General features: G+C 37.9%; 1 protein-coding gene across 1 annotated transcript in view; it reads right to left on the bottom strand.

Annotated features, from left to right (window-relative positions):
* Positions 1-25,628, bottom strand: part of usp43a (ubiquitin specific peptidase 43a) — a 128,397-nt gene that overhangs the window by 24,145 nt on the left and 78,624 nt on the right. The window contains exons 10-12 of the mRNA XM_011473836.4: positions 22,742-22,819; positions 22,449-22,578; positions 12,499-12,618 (exon numbers count right to left, since the gene is read on the bottom strand). Coding sequence (XP_011472138.1) covers positions 12,499-12,618; positions 22,449-22,578; positions 22,742-22,819 — 328 coding nt within the window. The remainder of the gene's footprint in view (positions 1-12,498; positions 12,619-22,448; positions 22,579-22,741; positions 22,820-25,628) is intronic.

Here is a 25,628-nt window from a genome sequence, read left to right on the forward strand (position 1 = left end):
TTTGCTTCCCTCTCATTTAAAAGGGTTTTGACTTGTTTTTAGCGTATTACTTACAGTACCGCATCGGCAAAATGGCACACTGGTGTTGAGTTCAGCAAATGAATTATCACTACCAAAACTGGTGTGATGGTAATAAACAAACCTCCACGGGTCAGTGCATGCAGACACAGGTCTAATATTCATATGTAAGCAGCACAATAAAGAGTCACCGAAGTGAAGTGCAAAGCAATTTTATGAGGAAGTAAATGCAAAAAAAGAACCACAAATAAATTATTATGAAATTAAATATTAGAAATTAAAGTAAATATATCTATCTATAATTAAATTTATAAATTAAGTACAAAAAAGAACAAATTGATTTCTAATTTGTTTTTCCGTCAAAAAATAATGGATTTATATGATTGCAAATGTATCAGTAAGATCTAAAAGCATCATGAGATTTTTTTTATTAAATGTTAGCTCAATTTAGAGAAAGCCTGTGATGGAGTACCAAGAGAGGAGCTGTGACAAGACTGTGAGCTCTGAGAAAAAGACAGGATGCAGAGCCTAAATATGTTGAGGTTTTTTTTGGGAGGGACGAGGACGGATAGGCTCAGGAAGGAATACGTCAGAGGGACGGCTGGTTTTAGACGCAATGGAGATAAATGCAGGGAAGACAGATTGAGAAGAGGGACAGTGATTATGTTGCAAAATTGATGCTGAGGTTGGAGCTGCCAAGGAGAAAGCCTGGAGGAAGACCAAAGAGGAGGTTCATGGATGTAGTGAAAGAGGACATGAGGGTGGTGTGAGTGAGGAGGATGCAGAGGAGAGGATTAGATGGAGGGGGATGATTCACAGTGGCAATCTCTAAAGGGAGCAGCCGGAAGACAAAAAGGGTGTTAGCTCCATATTTCCGTTTCCGTTAGTTCAAGTATTTTTGTCTTTAGTTAGCAGTTAGGGTTGGGCGATGTCCCTTAAATTGGCCGTTGACGATGTTTGCTGTCAACCATCGGGATGGACGATGACATCGTCGGGGGGGGGGGGGGGGGGGGGGGGTATTTTTACATTTTTCATTCTTATATAACTGCTATTCGTTTTTTTGCTTTTTTCATTTTATTTCCCAATCCGCGATGATCCAGTATAAACTGAGGGAAGTGACTTTAACAAAAAAAGTAACAAACAAAATAGAAGAGAAGTAGTCCGCTCCCGCACTTCCGGGGGAGTGCGGACTTACAGCTTTGTGTTTGATGGGAAGGGGGGGGGGGGGGGGGTACATGAGCGGTATGTGTGGGAGATTTAAGACTGCGATCCGTCCCGCAGCTCTAGGGGTACAACAAGCAACCGAACTCAGAACCGGGTCTAAAAGTGTGTGTCTGAGCACAGCTCGGATCGTCAGCACACACAGCGGTTTGAGCTTCAAAGCAGAAATGTCGCTCAGTCCTTAGAAAACATTCAAACAATCACGCGGATTTGTGTTTCCAGTCGTGTCCCGACTAAATAAAGGCTGATGTTATTCTTACATGTTTACGTGCAGACAGGATGCAGCACCACCCAAAGCTAATGTTGTTAGCCCGTGTTAGCATACTGCTAATCCTGGCTTCGTTCAGAAAAAGCACTGACCACACGGATTAAAATTCAAATGATGAGCGAACAGGTGTTTCATAATAACCGTAACATTATTAAAAGCACGTTTAGAAGATCATCTCGTATTTTACCAAGCTGACCTGTCAATGTATATAGCCGCTCGGAGCTGTTTAACATTGTTTTGTATTGAATTGTTACATACAATAAAGTTTGAAAAAAAAAAAGCCGCTCGGCGGAGTTTATATCCTTCCGTTTTTCAAACCCTACTGCGCATGTGCGAATGATTTATTCCGACGGAAAGTGTGACCTTAGTGAACGTTTTTATATTCTAAAAACATTTTTCTGGAACCATGTACACGGTTGGATTCTAATCCGACCATTGATCCCATCAAGATATTTTGTACATGTAACCGCGGCTTATGGTGTCGACGCGCAACGTGGCGGGGGCGTGGCATCACGATGGTGGTCTCTCCATCGGGATGTCAGTCACCCATCACGATGGACGATGATATCGTCCATCGGCACAACCCTAGTAGCAGTCAATGGCTTTTATAGAAAAGAGGACACAACCTTTAGTGCAGAAACAGCCTGTCCTTCAGTGAAGTGGAAGGATCTATTTTATTGTGAGGACAGATTAGAGCCAATCTCATTTAGATTTCAAAGATTCAGACAACCTGCAACCAAATAAAAGACTTTCGTTCTGCCTCTCACGGGGAGCCTGCCTGTCAAGGAGGAAACTAAAAGTTAATAGTATTCATTGTGGTAAAGGCACTAGTGCTTTTATATTAAGGGATCAAACAATGTGTGGAAAAGGGGTCTAGCCAAAAAAAAAGATGTGATGACATTTTTTTTTGGGCTAAGCAAAACACTAAAAAGGTTAGTAAAAAACTGTATTGTTTTACCTTTCAAGGCCGCTTATTAGAAACCACAACTTTATAGTAATTTATTTTTAAATCTTACAAATTCCAACAAAAGAGATTTTTTTCATTTTATTGTCACAGTTCTACATTTTGACGCCACTTCCCTCACCCATTTGAATGTAAATGCAAAAAATGCTTGAGCTGTCAACCAAATTACCTTAAATTTGACTCTAAAACACTGAGGATAGCTTGTGGCTGTCATAATGAGGCTGTGAAAAAAGCTGGAATAATTATTCATGTAATGATTTTAACCAGCATGATGCTTGGTGTTATATCCAAACATCTCCAATGTGTCTGGAAAAGGACTATTATTCAGTCAAAACTGTGAAAATCTAATTTTGTAGGCTGCACTTGGCTGGAGAGGAGTTTAACTGAAATGCTGCATATGCATTGTGTCAATATTCTGCTTTTTCTTTAAAGTAATGTTGTCTGCATTTATGTTTTAAATTCTGTAAGAATACAAAAACCTACAAAAATGACAATAAGCTGGATTTGTTTAAGGCTCACGTTATCTTTGGTCTGCTTGTGTTACAAGTTTCTTTTTCCTTTATTTCTACATTTATACTAATCCACACCAAATATGGGAATTTTTACCAAATTTGTTTTTAATGTGACGTGTTTGCTACCAACATGAGCCAACAATAAATCATAATAATGTGATCTTATTTGAATCACCTCGATTTAATTGAATACCATGTTATCTTGAATTCTCTTGTACATTCTTGTGACAGTTGCCTTATGGGAAACTTCTAAAACATGTGTCCACTTAGGCTGGATCTTACGTCCTTCACAATTTGCTACTTAGTACATTTCTCATTGTCTTTCCACAGCAGTTAGGGGGGGGGGGGTGTGTGTGAAAAAAGTGGGGGGCTGTGTGGGTACGGTTTTTTATTTTTGTGCTTGTTTATTTTAATTTTCACGCTTGTTTTTATATTATTTATTTTGTTTCGTTTTATGTAAAGCACTTTGTGTTATACTTTTATAAATAAAGTTTGATTTGATTTGATTCTATAGGGGGTTTGCCATTTTGTCAAAGTGGCTAAAACTATACGTCCATAATCCAGTTCTCTGGATATTCCCCAGAAGTCTCTGTAAAAAACCAGTGTGCATCGATGCTCACTAAATTGACAAATATAGACCACAGTCCATTGAATTTGAACAATACGTCATTAGAAAAACATATTTACATTTCCTTTTTATAAAAACATCAAAGTTTTCATCATCAGAACACAGTGAAAAGTAGTCTAATTAAGTGTACTACAAGTATAATTATACTAAAGCAGACCAAAGCAGTATACTTGAAGTTTAATATTATATGTTATCCATATATTGTGAACTTAAAATATTAAAATTTAGTCTGAAGACTCATTCAGTTAGTATACTTCCAACATATATTTGGTATACTTAAGAATAACGAATAAAATAAACTTCAAAAGTATTACTTCTGGCTAAGGGGTTTTATAAATTGTCAAATTTCACATTTATTAGAATTTACTTCAGCAAATGGGTGATGTCTTATTAGATGTTTGTAAAATACAGAATGAAATAAAAAGCATACTTGAGCATTAGTCCAAACTACATTAAAATTCAAATATAGTTTTTTAGGAGAGTGAATTCAGATACGGTCTTAGAAATTCTGCCCTGAGCAACAGTACAGAAAGGGACCTGGCTGCAGACAAGATAGCTGCCGACATCATGAGCCAGAAGCGGAAATTATACAATTTACCTAACCCAAAAGTGTTCAGAATAAATAAAGAAAAAAAGGAAAACCTTTTTTTTTAAAGCTTAAAATGGAATAGATAAATTTAACATTTAGGGTTGCCAGCTAAAATAGAGTTTTTTTTTCTGTAAAGTTTAGTAAAGTTTCTTCTTCAAAAGATTTGCCATGTGATTTTTATTAGCTTAAGTAGTCACTGAAAGTTGTACCTTTGGGTTTGTAAGTGCCGTTAGGCATCTGTTTTGTCCTAATCCGGGACCTTTTGTCTCTCGTTTGGTTCTTGCTAAAGCTAATTTGTGCTCCTCCCTTTAATTTGATTTGACCATTGACTCCATAAGCAATGGACAGCTCAACCCCTCCCTTCTTGTGTTCCCAAATACGAAGTCATTGCTTCCTGATGCAGGCGCCGCCATGTTGAAACCAGTCGACAGTGATTGGTCCAAGTCGCTCTGAGTCATCGTAGTAGTTGCAATGGTGAGTTAGTTAGTTAGGTGAGTTGCAATCATTTCGCGAGAGCCGGATGTAAGACATCGTCTATGGGTTGACGTCACTCTATGGATTTGACTCAAAGAAAAGGAACATCTGTTTAATTAAATTCCTAATTTTTCTCTTTGAGGAGCAACACTTCTCAAGACGATATAAAGAGCAACATAAAATTAATTTTGTCATTAAATGCATGACATACCAGCTTTAGACAGTTCATATAAATTCATTTCAAAACGTTTGTACAAATGAAAAAAAAAATTAAGCAGCAGTTCCTGTATAGTGAACTTAAAATTAATCTTAAAAAAAGCAAAGAACTAAAGCTTGAAGCGTTTTCAAAAAAAAAAAGTATGCCAAATAATGAAATGATTAAGTGTCTTCCATTAAATGTTGCCTGTCTATTGCAAATGGTCCAATTAGTCCCACTTGAGAAAAAAAAAATGGATAATTTTATCTCAAAGACGCTCAAACCTTTACGGTGCCTTTGAAGCTCCTGATTTCATGAAGATCTCTGAACAGACTTGAGTGTTCTGACCGAAGTAGAGCAATCTTTGTGAGGAAAATCGAGGCTTTTTTTCTCCCATTCCACCAGTTTCATACAATGTTTACAAAATTTGAGGATGCATTATTCTTTCAGAAAAATGTTTTCGCTTTAATTGCTGGCTTTACAGCCATCAGAGGGGCAAACCGTTGACTTCATTGTTGTGCATGACTGCCTGACGGTGAGTCATGCAGCCGTTTTGTATGTCCAGCTGAGCTACTCCTGCAAAAGCCAATAATGCTCATGGAGCTGCAGGAAAGCTTCTAACTTTCGATGTGTTTGTGTGTCCAACGAACAATAGATGAGATGTAGACGGTCTAAGATTGCAGTTTACAGTAAAAACACACTTTAAATCAGTGTTAATATTGAAATGATGTTAACGGGAGCCGGTTTAGCTCGTGCTGGTTTGCGGCGCCTTCCGTCCGTGAAACCCAGGTTCGAATCCGGGCTGCTCCCTGTTCCCTTCTCTACTTCTGTGCCGGTCCCAAGCCCGGTTGCTTTGAGAAGGTTGCGTCAGGAAGGGCATCCGGCGTAAAACATTGCCAAATTTACCATGCGACTTGTTCGCTGTGGCGACCCCTGATGGGAGGAGCCGAAAGAGAAACAACAACATGTTAGACTGTGTGGGGTCACACTTTGAGATACAGCAGTTTTCTTTGTCACCAGCAAATGCTAATAAATTTTGAGGCTGAAACCCAGGTGACATACACAAAAATGCCACCATGCGGTAGCCTAAATGTTTTGTTTTTTTTAGCAAAATCGACATGGCGACATTTATTTTTAGTTGTTTTCCCTTTTTGTTCATGCATCACAAGTTATATTGTCATTGCTATATTGATCATTTAATTTAAAAAAATCGTTAGTTTACCTCATATGGTGCAGGCCTAATTGCATGTATACAAATTAAATACAGGTTTTTAATTCGCTATCTTAATTTCCTTCAGCACTTAAGACAAAACTGGTTACGACAGCCTCTGTAATGATCATCTCTTTGGTCATGTTATTTCAGGCAGAACACGTCATGTTCACAAATGGCAACAATATGGACATTTCTTCCAATTGTTTTTTTTAATATAGATTTTCAAAATAGGAAATTTTCAAGGTTTATCTTAATAATTTGAGATCAAAACTTAATAATAAGAAAGAAGGGAAAATCTTAACATACAATAAGTATTTGCACAAAAAAACTGAGTTTCAGTTGTTGAATGGAAATCCTAAAATTTAGGGCACTCAAAATATTAGGATTCACTTACATTAGAAGAAAAAAATCTGTTTCAATTATTTGCCAGAGAAGTAGTACATCAATGACAGATATTCCTTATGAGTAGACAGAGTGGGTTCAGCAGAGTTAAAATCGGAGGGAGAAAATGTCAAACTCCTGCAAATCAGCTACGTCTTTTGAAGTCTTTTTAATGAGGCTTTCACTGACACCAATTAGGCTTTTTGTTTTAAACAAAATCAAATCACTCCCATTTTTCTCAAATGTTAAAAGTGCCTAACCCATCTTCAAAGAAACTGTCAATTGGTTAAAAAAAACTGTGAAGTAACGGTGCAGTTAGCAAAGCTTACACATACAAAACTCTTGCGTTCACGCATCATTACGCAAGTTTAAAGCCTGTTTGCCTGTTCTACGTACAAAACGTGTAGCGATTGAATGTATGCTGAAAGTTAAACCAGTTAAAGTTTGACCAATCAGGGACTCTGATTTGACAGTGACGTATAGATCCTTTACAGTGCACAGAAGTGCCTACCATTTGAAAATCAATCATGAAGGAGAAATTAATAGTTGCGGTTTGTGCCCGAATGGATTTTTATGACACCAAGTCTTTCATATCAGAATATAGCTGTGAAAGAAAAAGCCTGGATCGAGATGTGTGAGATTTGCACCGCGCCTCTTTCAACTGTGAGAACACGCACTATCAGGGACTGAGAGTCTGCTATGAACACCATATGATCAAAGCGTGCTCAAAAACCTGCATTCAGCGCGTTCTTGAACGAGCCACACACGCCGGTACCTCAGAAGGCTTTCCCCTCGTTCTGTCCAAAAAAAGTAAGTTGATCTAGTTTTTTTGTTGATGAGAGTGATGAGATCATAAATTGTTGCATCAGTTCTATTCAATGTCTGGGTTGTTATTGAAGTAGTTTGGACGTAGACCCTTTTGAGAAAAGCTGTTGTTGAGCTGCTGCGTGCGACGTGTAGCAGAACAGCAAAGAATGAACAAAAACATCACAACAAACCTCTTATCAACACCACATCCACTTATAGATTTAAGTGCAGCTTTTTATTAGCCGTTTCTGAACAGGCGAATTACCAAGATGGAACAGCATCATCTTTTCATGCCAACAAAGCAGAAAAGCTGTACAAATATAGCTAAAAGCTTGAATATATATGACACAAAACATGCTTGTTTCCTTTCTACATGTATCTTCTGACAGAAAAACTTTTGTCTGTTGGTGGGGGCTTGGGGATGCATCAGGGAGGGTGTTGTATATGAACGCGTTACAAGAGACGCATCGATTACAATTGCAGGGAAACAGCTTAACGGTGCAGCTCTATAATTACTGTAAATGGTATCCTAAGTGTTTCTATGGCATTAAAACAGGCAGCATTGGGTGCAAAACCGCAGTGGCTGACACACTGCTGCCAAAATGATTTAAATGATTTCTATGCAGCAACATTGTTGATCTACCAAAAATGCAGACAACTGCTCTAACAAGCTTAATTAAACTTAGGGGAGAAGCAGATTGTTGGTAGAAAAAAGTCACAATAGCTCTGACATAAATCCAAAGGTACTTTGCTTCATTTGCTTCACTCTATTTCAAAAAACTACAGTGACGAGCTGCACGATATGAGGTGCGAGATTAGTGATCAATATTGGGATGACGATATAGCTTGTCATAAATGAACAAATAGCAAAAACAACAAAAACATTTCAATTTCACTGCAAAAGTTTAAATTAAATAAGAGTCAAAATACCTTAAATCATTCTCCAAATTACCCTCATCTAATTAGGAGGGCAACATCTAACATAAAAGCTCCATCCGATTGGTCAACAACGTGAAGGGCTCCATCTGATAGGTCAAATGCATAAAGGGATTTAATCAATTCATTAAATAGTTAAAGTTGCCATGGAGATTGTTTTAGCACATTTAAGGTTTACCATTTATTGCAATTTTCGCCGACTTTTGCAATATGGATATTGCACAGCTTAAAATCGCGATAACGATAAATTTGCGATTAATTGTGCAGGCCTAATACAGACAGAATGTGATTTTTTTTAAAAACACCCGATTGTGTGAACATTAAGACGCACTTCTATACTCCACTTGTTACCTGTAATAATATGAGCTAGCAACTTACTAAGAGGGGATCAACTGTTCGAGCAATTCTTAGAAAATGTCATAAATACAAGACCACAGATAATCTCCCTTCACCTGGGGCTCCATGCAAGCTCCCTACTCCTGAAGTACAAATGATCTTAAGAGCGACAAGAAAACAGCCCATAACTTAAACGGGGGAACTAATCAATGATCTGAAGAGAGCTTGGACCAAAGTAACAAAAGTTACTATTAACACGTGGCGTCATTCGGGATTATTACCTTATAGTTCTCCAAAAGTCCGCCTGCTTAAACCAGCACATGTTTGAATTTCATCAGAGACCATCTGGATGATCCAGAAGAAGATTGGGAGGTCATGAGGGCAGATGAGACCAAAATGGAACTCTTTTATATAAACGCCACTTGCCATGTTTGTATGCAGAAAAATACTGAGCTGCACCCCAAGAACATCATACCCACTGTGAAGCCCGGGGGTGGAAACATCATCCTTTGGGGCAGCTCATTTGCAATTGGGACAGGACAACTGATCCTCATCAAAGAAAGGAAGAATGGGGTCATGTATGGTGGGATTTTGGGCAAACATCTCTGTCCATCAGCAAGAACATTAGGGATGAAACATGGTTCGATCTTCCAGCATGACAATGATCCCAAACACATCTCCTGGGAAACAAAGCCGTGGCTACGTAAAAATCATTTCAATGTTCTGGAGTGACCCATCCAGTCTGTTGGCTTGAGTCCAATATAGAATCTATGGAGGGAATAGAAAGTCCAGGTTGCCCAGCAACAGCCCCAAAATATCAAAGCTCTTGGGAAGATCTTCATGAAAGAATGCACCAAAATAGCAGCTAGTGAAGACCTTTGATTTCTGCAAATTTGACCTTATTTTCTGCACCATTACACAAATGAAGAAATGAATTCTTTAAAAATCAAAGTGTGATTTCTTGCATTTTTTTTATATTCAGTCTCTCACAGTTATCTGTGAATCTATGATGAATATTACAGACCAAATTCATCTTTGTGAGTGGGACAACTTGAAAAATATGTGACTGACAAATACATCACTGTCCCATTGATTACCTCATTGGGATTTATGTAGAATATATATATATATATATATATATATATATATATATATATATATATATATATATAAAAATTAAATTTCTATTCAGTGTGTCCGTTTACGGGTGGAGGAAGTCATGAAGAGTTCATGTGAGAAGAGAACATCTCTGTTTTCGTAATCAGATGAAAAAAGCTTTGCAAATGGAAAAACACAGTAATGATGGACTTCTATAGTAGGACATAACAGAAACACAAAAGAGATGGTTGAAAAATAGACTGCAAAACCAACCAACATCAGTCAAAAGGACAGAGTATAATGATTACATTGTTGTTGTTATGCTAAGAACTGATAAGTGCTGATAAGTACTTCTAGTTGCCAAAGGAAATAAGCACTGCTTCTATGACACCAATAATGTTCAGAGCTGTGTTTGGAAATATCCGTCAAATTAAGCTTTATAAAAGAAATTAGCTGTGAAATTGAGGTCAAGGAGTTTATTTTCAATTTAAAAATTTAACCCAGATCTTCATATTTAATTAAAAAGTTTGGGACATTTGTCTTTTGTTCTGCTGTAAAACAAAATGATGATTAAAACTTTCCAATTCTATGTTAAACATGTCGTTTTTTTCAAAATAGTAATGACCCGTATCTGATCTGCTCTTAATTAGAAGTGGGGTATCAGCAATAATTGTATTTCAAATGTCTGTAGGATTGCAACCCAATTATAAAACCAGAGTTGCCCCTAGACTGACATGAATTCAGGATTCAAACTGTATTTGAAATAACCAACTAACTTGAGGTTAGCAGCACTTCCTGTGTTGAAATAAACACCACCTTATCATTTTTAAACCTCTAGTTTTTCCATGTTTCGAGTCATGTGCTGAACTTGTTATTATATTATATATATTGTATAAATTGTATAAATATATATATATATATATATATATTATATAAATTGTATATACAGAATGTTTAACACCATAAGAAGACTAGATAAAAACTATTTTTTTGTAGATTTGGCATAGCCAGTTAGAGTTAAATGAACTAATTAAAAAAATGTAACCGTCGTATGTGTTTCATTTTTACATAATAATGTTTTGTGGGATCCGTGTTTCTTCCTAGTTTGAGCCTGCTGGAGGGAATGGAGTAGGTTTAAACCTAAAATACCGCTCAGGCCTGTCCATTTCTATGAGATGCAATTTTTCTCTCAGGATCATTTTTGCAGCTCTTACCTGGTATTTCTCACATGTTTTATTAGCGGCTTTTGCTTTATTACTATTTTATGTTTTGTTTTTTCAATTAATAATAAAAGTAAGACTGTAAACAATTCTCTAAATATACTTTTTGTTCCTCAAACGAGTCGAATTTTTTTAACCTTTGGACACATCTCTGGTCTTTATCTAATCAGTAATCATTTTGATTTTGTATGAGATCATTGTAAAAGCCAAAGAGCTCACAGGCTGTGGACAGCAGGGCTTGTTCTGGCTGGAAAAAAGTCAGTTGGCGCCCAAACTTAACTTCAGTTGTAATCAATGTTGCCTCATCAAAGATGAGATGAGATGACCATCTCAACTGGCTCTTGATGTGGAGCAGTAGCAGCTCTACCCTGAACTCTCTCCAGGTGACCAAGCTTCTCACCTTATCTGTAAAGCTACGCTCACACCTCCCTCAGCAATGCCTGTTCAAGTGACCACCTTCAAACAAAGGTCCATGTAAACCTGCGTAAACGCAAATTTCAGGCTTCTGCATTCAAAACGCTTGAATTGACATGTCAATGCGCACAATTTAAAGATTACGTACAAAATGTGGGGCAATAGAACACGTATTGAAAGTTATGCCGGTTGAACTATGACCCATCGGGGAATGGGATTTGGTGGTGATGTATGGGTAGGGTCTTTTTTAACTCATAGATGGGCTAACTGTCTGAAAATTGATCATGCATGGGGCAGAAATGAATAATTGTGGTTAATGATAGGACACTAAGTCTTACATATTTTGGAATAGCGCTGTAAAAGAAAAAGCCTGGAACAAGATTTGAAAGATTTGCACCGCTTCAACATTTGGCACCAAGTCTTTTCCAACTGCAGGTGGTGGACATAGGCTAGCATCAAGTAGTATCGAGTCTAGTGTGAACACTGTGGGCTAAATAATTATTCTTGAAAACGCTTTTCATCTCTGGTGTGAACGTAGCTTTAAGGGAGCGCCAAGCCATCCTGCGACAAAAGCTCATTTTGGCCGCTTGTATTCGGGACCTCGTTCTCTCGGTCATGACAATAAGTACGTTTTGGAATGAACATCTTCACAACGGACCAGTACAGCAACTGCATAACAGCCCGACTCAGCTGCTCCAATCTGCCTGTCAATCTCTCTCCAAATTTTCGTCACTCGTGAACAAGATCCTAAGATACTAAATCTCCTTTACCTGGAGCAGAAGTTCTCCACATATCAGGAGAGGACAAACCACCTTTTCTCTGCTCTATAATACTATATTTACAGAAGGTAATTAGTTAGCATTGCTGCCTTGGACTCTCAAAAACATTCATTCAAACTAATTGTACCTATATATCTAGTAATAATTTTATACCCTCAAAAATCAATTAAACCCTACAAGGAGAACTAATAAGAGGCCAGAAGAATAAATTACATAATAAATACAATGAAAAAATAAAAATCACCTTTTAAAAGAGCTGCATAGACTTTATGGTTGGGAGGAAAAATGCACTAAAGCATTTCACATTAACGTTAACCTCTGGGCTGCAATCAGTGTTCCTGCAATTACTGAAGCATCACGACTGTGTGGTAAATAATGATGAATTCAGTTAAAGATGAACTGGATCACTCATTTTCATCAACGGCTACACTGAGTGTCACCAACCTGTCGGAAGCGCTTGAGGTGGAGGATCAGTATATCCGGCAGTGTCCACAGGTTCATCTTCACCATGCCCTGCTGAAGCTGCTTACAGTGAGGGCACTTCCACGCATCATCCGGAGCAAGCTGCAATCAAGAGACCAAGCAAAATATTTACACACATAAGTGCTTCTTTCCAAGTGCCAGCTTTTTCTTTTTTTAAATGATCTGTCAAATGTTGCAAATTAGTTCATCCCTCCACTTTAAGTGAGATGTCTTTTTCTCCTCGAGCTCATCATCAGCAAATGAATTAATAATCGGTTAAGGCGGCTTTTTGTGTGCATGTGCATACATTTCCATTTTCCGTTCATGGAGGCTGACATCCAACAACATGAAGCTAAATCACACAAATAAAAATGAATGAGAAAAGTGAGACGTTGGAAAAATAAGATCAAAATGGGAAATGAAAAGCGGTTCACTGTAATGAAACAGCTGGTATATTAGTTTTCCCTTTGCTAGTAACATTTGGACTGGTGCAGGACTGGCACATAGGAAACTAGGGTTTGCTTCACAAGGGGCACAATGAGCCTCATTGGCAAGACCCTTCAAGCTACTGCCTAAGTATGTAGCTACAATGGGACCCAAGTGTGGGTCGCCATGTGCCGGTCCCCAGCCCGGATAAAACACAGGGTTGTGACAGGAAGGGAATCCAGAGTAAAAATCTCTGCTAAACTACCTGTGCGAATGAGTGAAAGCTGATTAGTTGTGGCGACCCATGAAGAGATATGTCGAAAGGTGAACAGTGACAACTTTGGCGGTAACATCTGCTGGAGTGACATTAGCCCTTTCTTTAGACCATAAAAACATCTGATTTGGCAGAAGCAGTCAGAACTATGTAATGTTCCATTTTGAATTCGAATATTTGTTTTTCATCTGTCCAGTACACTTTGAGTTTTGCCTTGTCTAAAGCCCACTGCTCAGCTAACTAGAACATTTCACAATGTAATTGTATTGTTGTTTTTAATCAATGTTGTTGTTTTTGTAGAAAAAAATGCTAGAAATCATGAAATAATTAAAATGGCATAACCGTTTTTTTATTTTTTGTTTTTAAAGCTGCATGAAATATGATTAGCTCCAATTTTTGTAAAACCAGGAGAGTTTCCATGGAGAGTCGAGCTGCTGATTTCTGTTTTTTACTCTAAAAAGTTCTATTAAAAGTTCAATTCTGGGCTTACAGCATTCCTTATTGCAGTCAGTGGCCTTGTTGTGATGTTATCAAAGTGAGAATGTTTTCGTTAATTACTTAATTCTTTTAGATATTTAATTAAGATCACGATCCTGCATGCAAAAACAAACGCTCCACAGCAAATTCACATTAATAGCAAATGCCTCTGACATAAGAAAAAATTATACTTTTTTTTTCATATTTCTATACAAACATGTTTACCAATACCTCAGAACAATTCCTGCTTGCATTTTATGCCAGTCCATTCCAGTCAACACCAGTTTCAAAGCTCAACCTTACAAATGTATCTGTCGCTATGGCTACAACACACAGGGAGTCATTAGTCCCCTTTCAAAATATCCTCTTTTCTGGAAATGCAGCAGAGGATGTTGAGCATACTTCATCTATACAGCATTGTATAGCTGGAGACATGTCTGTTTTGAAATAAAATCTAATTAGTCAGGAGACAGTAATGGCATTTTAATCCTGTATGTGACTGCACAGCACTGCGACTTTTCAGTAAGCCCTGCAATCATTTCTTGCAAAGTAAGTACCATCAAGTGGAGGATCGTTCTGCTGTGATGCAGTGGAAGGAGGGGATGCTGGGAAACTGATGTATAGTAAAATGATTCGTCTAAAAACACTTTCTCTAAAGTTTCTCTTCTATCTCATTACAAGTCACTAAAAAGCCACAAAGCGTGTCTGGAGAACTGTGGAAGTACAGCATTATTTTTGCAGCTTCATTTTCAGATCATACTACTATATTTATTTTTTCAGTTTATTAATACCTTACTAATGATGTATTACGACTAATAAATGCAAATTTTGTTAAAGTGTTTTTTTTTTACTAATTCCAGAATGCACATGAAGGTCTTAAGCAACATATGAAGATGTCACTAGAGCCCATGAAAGTTGAAAGGAAACTATTCAGCATGGTACAAGGTCAACAGCTAAGCCCTTGTTGCTTCTTTAACATCATTCAATTGCCAGAGGAACTGTTTTGGAAACTTCTGCATTTATCGCACAGAAAACAGGCTGGAATGGATTCAACTCATGTGTGAGTGCGGGCTCCAACTACAAATGCCTCCTCCTTTGATTGAAGCTTTGAGTGTGCTGCACAGAATGTGGACTATAGTGGAAGGAAATTGCAAAATGCAAAGGCATTATAGACTCAACAGCTGAATGCTTAATTCTATGTGTAGAGGTTCCAAGAAAAATCGCTAGAAGGATCCGTTGTCTAGAAATGAGAGTGCACTCCTCGACAAAGCTTGACCAATGAGCACCACATGAAATAAACATGAAAGCACATTTTTTTCAACCAGGTCTTTGCATCGGAGGTGCAGCCAGTGTAGTCTTAAGTTTAGTCTTACAACTCTTTTGAGCACATTCGAGCTTCTTTAGAAACAAGATGTTGCCACAATGCTCCAAAGGGAAGTGTAGATAATTACACAATGATTATCAAGGATATTATAGCCACAAGAACCGTTTGTTTCTGGCAGGCTGATTTTACGTTTTAAGTTAATAATGATGTCACTAATTTTTGGCTTCTGCAATTATGAGCGGATCGGCGGGAAAAACAAGCCAGACGATTTTTGCAGCACGCACAGCAGGGTTGTGAAAACCTATGGATTTGGTGGTCACTTGTCATTTGAGATGCATCCTGCCTTCTTCTGAGCACTTTTAAGGGCAAATACAAAGCAATTTAACACAAAAGGCTAAAATTGGTTTGAGCATTGATTATTCAGTCGGGGTCAGTTCCACAAGGCCGAATGATCTCAATTCTGCACTAATGGCCTCTAAATATAAGTGAGGAGCAATCATTCATTTTTTTCTATTCCGTTTTATCCCTTTCGTGTGTATTCTTTGTCTGCCAGTCATTTAGTTGGTATCAGTTTTTGACATATAGACAGCAGATAATGCAGGAAAACAGCTGCACTTTATGAGATGATAAATAAACAATCGATCATTTAGAAAAAAAATTTGCACGTTTTTTTTTTTTTTTTTTACCAATTTCTTCAGACTAAAAACGTTAAATATATTGGTGCTGCTGTGTTAATGTGGGCTAACGAGCTCAATTCATTTTTCAATAGATTTGATCCAGGGCCCACTCCCCCCACAAATACCCAGCCATCATCGGACCACTCGAAACCCCCAATATGCCGGTCACAGCTCCCACCCCCCATCTGCCTCTCAACATCTGTGCCACCAAACGTCCTCAGGACAAGATTAACACTCCCCCCCAACCCCCTCCACAATCCCCTACTTCGCATTACATAACTGCCAGCACCCCAACCCCCCCATCCAGCCTCAACATAACAAAGGAGCAGGTGAGAAGAGAGCTTCGGAGGATCAAGACCAGGAAAGCCACAGGTCCAGATGGCATCTGCTCCAGACTGCTCAGGGACTGCGCTGTCCAACTCTGCCTGGTTGTAGCATACATGTTCAACCTGAGCCTCGACATAAGGAGGGTCCCTGTGGTGTGGAAAACCTCCTGCGTGGTCCCAGTACCAAAGACCGCACAGGCAAGGGAGCCCAACCATTACAGACCTGTGGCTTTAACGTCTCACCTAATGAAGACCCTAGAGAGACTGATCCTGAATCACCTCCAGCCCCTAGTGAGCCCAGTGCTTGACCCCCTGCAGTTTGCATATCAACCTGGCATCGGAGCGGATGACGCCGTCATCTACTTGATGCACAGAACTCTGCTACACCTCGAGGAACCTGGAAGTACTGTCAGAATCATGTTCTTCGACTTCTCCAGCGCCTTCAATACCATTCAACCATCACTGCTGAGGGGATGATGCGGGGGTTGACAACCAGCTGACCTCGTGGATTGTTGACTACCTCACCAACAGACCACAGTACGTGAGGCTCCAGGACTGTGTGTCTGCCCAGGTGGTCTGCAGCATGGGGGCACCACAAGGGACAGTGCTCTCTCCTTTTCTCTTCACCCTCTACACATCTGACTTCCAATATGACTCAAACAGCGGCCATATCCAGAAGTTCTCCGATGACACAGCCATCGTTGGACGCGTTTCAGAGGGAAACGATCTGGAATACAAGAAGGTGATCAAGGACTTTGTGGACTGGTGTGAACTCAATCACCTTCACATCAATGCCACCAAAACGAAAGAGATGGTGGTCGACTTCCGGAAAAAGGCTTCTCAGCCTCCCCCCGTAGTCATTCAGGGACTGAACATCGAGAGGGTGGATGTGTACAAATATCTTGGTGTTCACATCAACAATAAACTGGACTGGTCAGACAACACAAAGGTCCTGCACAAGAAGGGCCAAAGTCGCCTCCACCTCCTGAGGAGACTGAGGTCCTTTGATGTGTGTAGGCCACTACTCAGGACCTTCTATGAGACTGTCGTTGCATCAGCAACTTTCTATGCTGTGGTCTGCTGGTGTGGAGGCATTAGTGAAAGGGATAAAAAGAAACTGGACAAGCTGGTCAAGAGAGCTAGCTCTGTCCTGGGCTGTCCCCTGGACTCAGTAGACTCTGTAGGTGAGAGGAGGATGCTGACCAAGCTGTCCAGCATCCGGAACAACCCCTCCCACCCCCTGTATGCGACGGTGAAGACAATGAGGAGCTCATTTAGCCAGAGACTGCTGCACCCACAGTGCAAAAAAGAGCGTCACCGGAGGTCCTTCATCCCAACAGCAATCAGACTATACAATAACATGGTCTAGGACTGATGAAACCGCTGCTGCTATTTATTGCCTTATTTAATCCGTTATTTATACTGTACTTTTACTTCCACCTTGTATTATTTTTATTCTTACTCATTGCTACTGTGTTTTTCGTACTTTCCAACTGCTATTTTTTCTTGTTTTTGGCTGCTGTGACAACCCAATTTCCCCCTGGGGATCAATAAAGTCCTATCTTATCTTATCTTAATGTTTCAGATCAATTTACAATTAATATTTATTGATTTAATTATTTTTGTCAGCATCAAATGGTTTAGTTGTTTAAAATGTTTCTAATTTAAATAAGGATAAACTGTTTTTTTTTTTATTTCAGGCACTTTAAGCTACTTTTTTTCTGTTTTAGACTATAACAGGGTTTCTTTGTAACAAAATTTTATGTCTGTTGAAAGTTGATTGATATTGATTTCTTCTTTTGTTAATGTTAAAAGATACAATTTTAGGTATACTTACAAAATTTTCATTGATACTGATTTTATTTATAGTCACCGTGGCGAGTGTGTGTATGTGTGTGTGTGTGTGTGTAGGGGGGTGGGTGAAACATTAGGGGGGGCCTTGCAAAAATAATTGAAAAGCACCGGTATAAGCCAACTGAAAGGTTTGTCCTTATATGTGCTTGCTTATTAGCAAAAAAGAAAAAATCTAACTGAAACAAGACAGTGAGCCAACAAAATTGAGGTTTGAACCAAATTGTTGGGGAAATGATTCATTGCATCTCTATAATAGTGATAACATTTGGTTGTATTCCTTATTAATAAATTTGTTTTTTAAATTGAAATAATGATTTGGTTAATGGTTTAGACAAGCATAAATATATTTTTTCCTACAAATTCAAGAATATTGCTCATCTTGCCCTGCTAGTTGTGAGGATTTGCTCAGTTAAGATTGTGTTTGGCTTTTTTAGACTCTTTTCAAGAACAGGTTTAAAGGTAGGTCAGGATAAAAACTGTCAGAAGAACCCAACTGAGTGAGAATAAACATCTGCCATGAGCAAAGAGGACAGAAAAAATACTGGATCTGTTAAAGGACAACCAGGCAGTTTACAATCTGCATGAAAAGAGGGAAGATGGCTTGGTTGAATGAACACAAAGTCTCTGAAACGCGTGTTAAGCAACCATAGAAATGAGTTAGCCATAACTTGATAGTGTCCCATTCCCTCAGTGGTTATAACTGTGCCTGGTTTTAAGTAGTTTAATTATTAACCAAGCATTGACATCCTACTTTACAAAATCCTACATGATAAATTATAAAATATAAAACTCAAAAAAGGTGATCCATTTTAACAACAAATTCCGCTTTTTACAATACACATTTTAATCAGCAAATGATGATCTATTATTAAAATTCAAAATAATACAAGCATTGCTGTCAGTGCAAATGTTCTTAATACTTGAATTTATAAACTAACTGCTAAAGAACATTAATTAATTAGTAAAATTTTTTTTTTTAATTTTTTCCCTTCATCAAGCATAACCTTAAAGACCTTTAATTTTGACTTCAAAGGAAGTCCAAAGAAGTATAAAACAAACGTAAAAATTCGTCAAATCGTATCTAAAATGTCTTTTATGCTATGGTCGTCAGGGAAACTGGATAAGTAATTAAAAAGAAAGCGAAAATCTAAAGGTTTATTCATCTAGTGTCACCCCCCTCCAGTGTGCATCATGGAATTAATTAATACATTACAACAAGCAATGTTTAAGGTCAGCACAGCAATATCTAGAAGCAAACAAAAGTAATGGCTGAAACCACAGTGGAGGAAACTTCTATCAAAAGGTATCGGATTGATGAGAATCAATAAACCTTATATTTCCAAAAGCTTCAAACTGAGTAGATTAATGACAGGAGCAGCTTGAACACTGCGGTGCCTTGAAGTCGCACATAGAAAAAAGATAAATCAGGAATAGAGGAACAGTTCAGAATTCATACAGTCTTGTGTAAACACAAGAAGTTGTAAAATGTCAAGTTAGCTTGCCTGGAGAGTTAATAAAAAGAAAATGAATTCAATATTTCAAACCCTTATTTGAGGTACAAAAAGCAAAAAGGTGAAGTCTGGCTGAATTCTGGAAGAATAATGTGTTTTGGTGGCACAAAAAAAATAAAAATTAAAAAATAAAATCGAAACTCCGGAAAGAAAAATAAAATGGTTTATATTTTCATGAATTTTAGGAAAATTCAAGTATGGGAGCTGGAATGAAACCCATCTTATCCTACTTCAGTGTGCTGATGCACGAGTTCAGTAAAAAGGCTCCAGATTTATTAATAACATAAATCAAAGCACTGACAACTACAGGAATACTGGTCCAAAACAAAAAACAAAAAAAGAAATCCACATTTTAATTTTTTTAAATTAAGAAAATTCACCAGCTGTAAGACAGACACAATGCTTCCATGTGTTCTGGTAATTTGCATAATCACATCCCACACTACTTTGAAATAACACATCATGCAAAGAGCCTGGCTAGATAAGAAAGGGGTCATTTAGTCACAGCTTCCTAAGTATTATTTGAATTTCTGAAGATAAATAGTAGGAACCAACTGAAAATTATGACTGACAGCTCTTTTAAACACAGAAATTATTGTGCACGAAAAGACAAAGTTCAAATAAAACACATAGTTTTGAGAAACTAAATAAATGTAAAACGCTTCATTAATATTTATATGTTGAAACATCTTTTACTCACCAACATCAGAAATTGTTTCACACTTTGTTAGGCCCTCTTTGGTAAACTTTGGAAATAAATATTGTAATTTTGTTTGTTTAAAACTGTAGAAAAGAATTGATTTATAAAAGCGTCAAACTAAATCTACGTCCCTATAAATAATAAAACAAAACTGATAGAATCTAATTTTCTGTTGAATTATTGATATTTAATAAAATGGGCTATTTGAAAATGTTTTTTTTTCTCGAAATGTTTATTTTAATAAGCATAAACCTCTTTGGCACAGTTGTTTGACTTCATAAGGTGCTTGACCATGTTTCCCATTGAGATTGTGTAGGACTTGTAGCTCTTGTCGTGGCCCCCACCCCAGTATTAGAGCAGTCAAAGCACTCTCAGCCACTACATTCAGGGAGGAACTCTGACTCTGATTTTGCTTAAGAGCCGTCCAGAATGGGGGTGGGGGGGGGGTGCTACGTTTGAAACTGACACATGCATCTGAGAAGCAGCTCCTTGATCCATGTTCTCTGAGGTGAACAGCAGCGTTTCTATGACTCATTTCAGCAGCTCGATGCGTCTACCTTTCAACCACATTTCATGAGTTTGTCGGGATGCTAAGACAAGAAGGAGCCTGCATAAAGATTTTTAATCCTTTTGATTCTCGGGATATGAAAAAGATATTAGTTGAGGACATTTTATGGATATCAGTCTCTAAGATCCACAAAATCTGGCTGAATTGTTTTGATCTTCACACTGGAAAATAATAAGAGCCAAATATGATAACAAAGACATTTGGAGCATGTCTGCACTAGAAACGATGTCATTTTTTAACATTACAAAAAATATCTATGGGTCTAGCAGACAGCAAGGCTAAAATATATAAATTACTTCTGAAAGTTAATTTCTTTTTATTCACTCTAATTCTAAAGGCTTCCAGTTCCACTTTGAGCCCCCTCTGGAGCTAAAACACTGGCTTGACACATTTCTATTGAACATCACAGTTGTCCTTTTCCTTTATGGTCAGACGTTTTACTCCCTACATCACTCTTAAATGTGAAAAGCTGATTAAATTCTGGTAAGAAACATTTACTGGATTCCTTGTTGTGTATAAGTGCAATTATGTCTATTAAATAGACATAATAGACATAATAGACTATTTTTTCATAAAGAGCAATTATTATGTCAAAAAGAGAACACAATGTCCTTGATTTTCTTTACTTTCTTATAGAGCTGCAACAGATCACAAAACGAATGGTTCAGATGGTGTCACAGTTTTAGAGCCACAGTTCGGATCCGTTTTTGGATTGGTAAAAAGGAAAAAAAGATAAAAGCCTACAATTTATTTTTTGAAAAGATTCAAAACGTATTTTTGAATCCACGGTTTGTGCCGAAGTGACTAGTGATCCGTTGCAGCCCTACTTAGTAATCAATTCCTGAATTCCATCCATCCGTTTTCTTAACCTGCTGTATCCCTTCCAGGGTCATGGGGTTGCCTGAGACTGTCCTGGTTACTGTTGGGCAAAGGAAGTGTACACCCTAGACAGGTGGCCAGCCTGCAACAGGGCCACACAATCATACAGACACACACACCAATCAACACTGGAGTTGATATTAATTTATTCTTGATTTATTCATTCTTTTTTTGTTGCCATGTTTTGTTGGAATTAATTTAACAAAAACTACATAAGATACAAAATATGTATACTATATCTATACATAGATTTACATTAGTTGGAAAAAAAAATCAAGATTAAAAGAAGACAAATCTGAATATATACTTAAATACACAGGTAAATTTTTGTTTTTGCCTTCACAATGTCCACGAGGGACTATATGAATTGAAATAGTCAGTTAAAGAATGTTTTGAATGAGTTTATGTCCCTCACATCTAATAAAACTCCCTGAGAGTCGCAGGTTTTCATTAAACTGCAGCGTTCTCATTTTTCTGCTGTAGATGCTGATTTTTGTGCGATTTCCTTTAGCACAAGCTGCTGGTGCCCACTGACTTCTTGATTTGCCAGTTAATTTTTGCTCATGACCTCAGCACCCCCCCACTTTAGTGCTTGAAATGTAAAATGTTAGAAATGAAAATGGCTTTCTTTCTCTTCATTATGAAAAACAAAGAAAAAAACTTCTTCAAATAGTTTTTTTTTTAAACAGAAGTTTCTTTTGTACCTTTTTGTATAATTTGTGTTTGTAAACCACAAACCAACACAAACTGTTCAATAGAAGATAATTAAATATTAAAAGACAGTTTAGTAAATCTGTCACTTAGCATTCACATTTATTTTTTCCACAAGCCTTTGACAAATACAGATGGCTGGGAGCGTCAGACAAGAGAGTAATGGCTTTTACTGTTTACTTGACAGCTGTGTAGTCGGTCTCACCTGTTCCTCTTTGGTGTAGAGCTGGAAGCATTCGTCTAAAGTGCAGCTATGCTGCTGAAGGTGTTGCTGCTGCTGGTTCCTCACACTCTCGGCGTCCTGCACCACCTCCTCCTGGATGCTGCCAAAAAGGCTGAACAAAACACAATATGTCCTGTTCTTACTCAGTGTTTACAGCCATCTGTCACAGATCAATGTGTACCCTCATTTTGATGGACACCTTGCTGAGCTGCAGCTGGTGATCCAAGACTGTCTGTTTTCATAGCAGCTTCTATGGAGGTATGCACAATGCTTACTGTTCTTTAGTGCTGCGCTCCCACTCGATCACAAGCTTCACGTGGAGAGGTCCTCCGGGGCCACACAACTTCAAAGCTCTACAAAAAAACATAATCCTATTTAGTAGCATTAGTTCGCTTTACTTATCCCCCTAAAAAAAAATACAGAAAAGCTTCTTTTTTTGCAGTTAAGCATCAACAAAAAAACAAAAACTGCCTTTTAAACAAGGTTAATTGTTTTCAGATTTTATTTTAATTCCAACTCAGAGAGCCACTCTGTTGAAAATGATGTCTTTGATTTTTTTAACATGTTCTTGTAGCGTTTTTCTAATGATAGAGGACATATATAAAGAAAATTAAGATTAAAATAGCTTTTCTGAGTATGTCCTTATTAAAATCATTGTGAATCAGGAGCAGACGGAAAAAAAATGCTGTTTTAAAAGCATGTAGGTCTGTGTAACATGTTAATACGGCAAGCCACAAGCTCCCTACTACGCTCAAATCTGATGCATCTGCTTTTAGACGGCCAGATCCATGTACATCTTTGTTTTCTGGCATCTGGCTCTAAGCAGTACGGCTGGGTAGCTCCAATTTTGCTCGCCATTGTCATTTGAGCATTGTCGTTTCAAGCTAGCGGGAGAGCCCATAAATGGATGGATGATGGGAAGGGGGCAGGCTTACCCCACGCAAACACCGCCCACAACCCAGAGGGGAATTTCTATAAAACTCTTGGTGCACTGCAGAAACTTTGTCCTAGAAAACGACAGTTTTTTTTTTTTAATTTAGGCTAAAACAGTATAATTATAGTTAAAAGACCACTGGGAATGCTTTTACATAGGATCAAAAGATGATCGGAGTGGGATTTTAAACCAAAGCTAGCCCTGGTTTTACTTTAGAAATCAGCATCCAAGTGACTGGAGAGATGTGGTTATTTCTGGGCTGCAGGACTTAAAGCGCTTTAATCTCAGTGTTCAGAAGGCAAGGACTGTAATTGAGAAGTGAGACAAATCTGTCATTAGGTTTTCCCGCTGACAGCTCCATGCTTGAAAAAACAGATTTTTCAGTGACTGCCGCCTTCCCTTTAGACCTTACTCGAAAGCGCGGGGGGTAAAGGTCGCCCAATTAATTGGTTGGATGATTGACACGCAGCACAATGTTGCATTTATGGCAACAAAGAACAAAACAAACACAGAGGAAGTACTAAAAACAATAGTTAAATATCTCAAGAGTGTTTTTTCTTTAAATCTTATTTCAAAAGTCTAAAATCCTCATAAACAAAATTGATAAGATATATCTTAATTCAGAGCAGAAACTTACATGATTAGGGTGCTTATGCTAATTAACTGTAGCCAAGGAAACTGTTTAACTCAGAGTAAAGTAATTAAAATTCAAAAACTTAATCATCAGATCTGTCGATGGATTCATAAGCGAGATAAGAGCAGAGATGGGCTTTTTTTTTTTTTAATGAGGACAGACAAAGAAGACAGGTTTTATTCATCAAACATGATTGAATGGTTTGTAGGTTCCAAACAAGGCTGTCATTGATGCAGTTCCCATCACACAAGATGGTAACAAGAGCTAACAAAGTTGTTTTCCATTTTTAAAGTGAGGTGGGGGAAGCAGAAAAAACCCCTTCAATGATTATTTGCTTCCTAATAGACCATAATACACTGAAAAAAAAAGATTAAAACTGGTCCAGCGGATCAGTCTTCAAGAGAAATCAAGCCCCTATTTGGAGAGGAAATCAGACATGCTAGTCATGTACTGATGCTTCAGGAAGGAGCTGATTAAGGAGCTGCAACTCCTGTTTTTTTTCCAGGTTAGCTTAGTGGGTAGCGAGTTGAAACTCATTCTATACAAAGAAGCATTAGCTTGTCTTACCTTGCTTAATAACTTGCTAACGCACAGCTTGATTTTTGAAGTTATTAACATCTGAAGTAAATTCACTCCCCACAGAGCTAAACTAGAACACCTTAAATAAAAATTTTTGCTGATCGCTGGGAGATGACTCGCCCTCCTGTGGATATGTAGTCATTTTTTTTATTTTATTTTAGGATTTGAGGTGACAGACAGGGAACAGCAACATTTCAAAAACTATTTAAAAAGTCCCACTCCAATCATCTTTTAATCTATTTTAAAAATGTTCCCAGTGTTTTTTTTAATTATGGTTATGCCGTTTTTAGGCAAAAGAAAAAAAACTGTCATTTTCTGGGACATAGTTTCTGCAGGGGGCAAAATTTCATTGGAAAATCGCCCCTCTTAGTTGTAGGTGGGGCTGTTGGCATATAGTAAGCCTGCCCCTGCTTCCCAAAATCTTTCCATTGGCATGCTTTCCTGCTAGCTTACAGCCCCAACCAAACAATATCGGAGCTATGCAGTCATACAGTTTGAAACCAGATGCCAGCGTAGACGAGGAATCTATTTGTCTGCAGGTGAATGCATCAGAATGGAGCAGTTGGGCTGATTGTAGATTTTATGTTACAACTACAAGCTTTTTCAAACAGCCTTTTTTTATCTGTTGCTAATGCACAGCTTGCTATCACAAGGTTTTGAATAAAGAAACACAAAAAATGAATTATAAGCTTAATATATGTCCTCCATTATGAAAATAAAATGCCACAATAACATGTTAAAAACCTAATTTTCATTAGACTGGGTCTTCAAGGCCAGGTGTTTTTCACCCCTGATCGAAAAGTTACTTGTAGAAACAGAGAAACATCCTCTAAGTTGACTTTAAAGTCCAGTTTCCCTGGAGATGAGAAACCTGTGATAATTTAGAGGATGAGGAAACAGTAGTATAGCAGAATTTATTGACAGAAAATAACCAAAAAAGATGTACCTCAGTGATACAATTGAAATCTAGACCAATTGAAGCCACTGCACCAATCTTTCTTTAGGAAAGCTAAAC

Source organism: Oryzias latipes, chromosome 1 (genome assembly GCF_053564925.1).
Source record: "Oryzias latipes strain Hd-rR chromosome 1, Olatipes_Hd-rR_3.1".
NCBI classification, from domain to species: Eukaryota; Metazoa; Chordata; class Actinopteri; order Beloniformes; family Adrianichthyidae; genus Oryzias; species Oryzias latipes.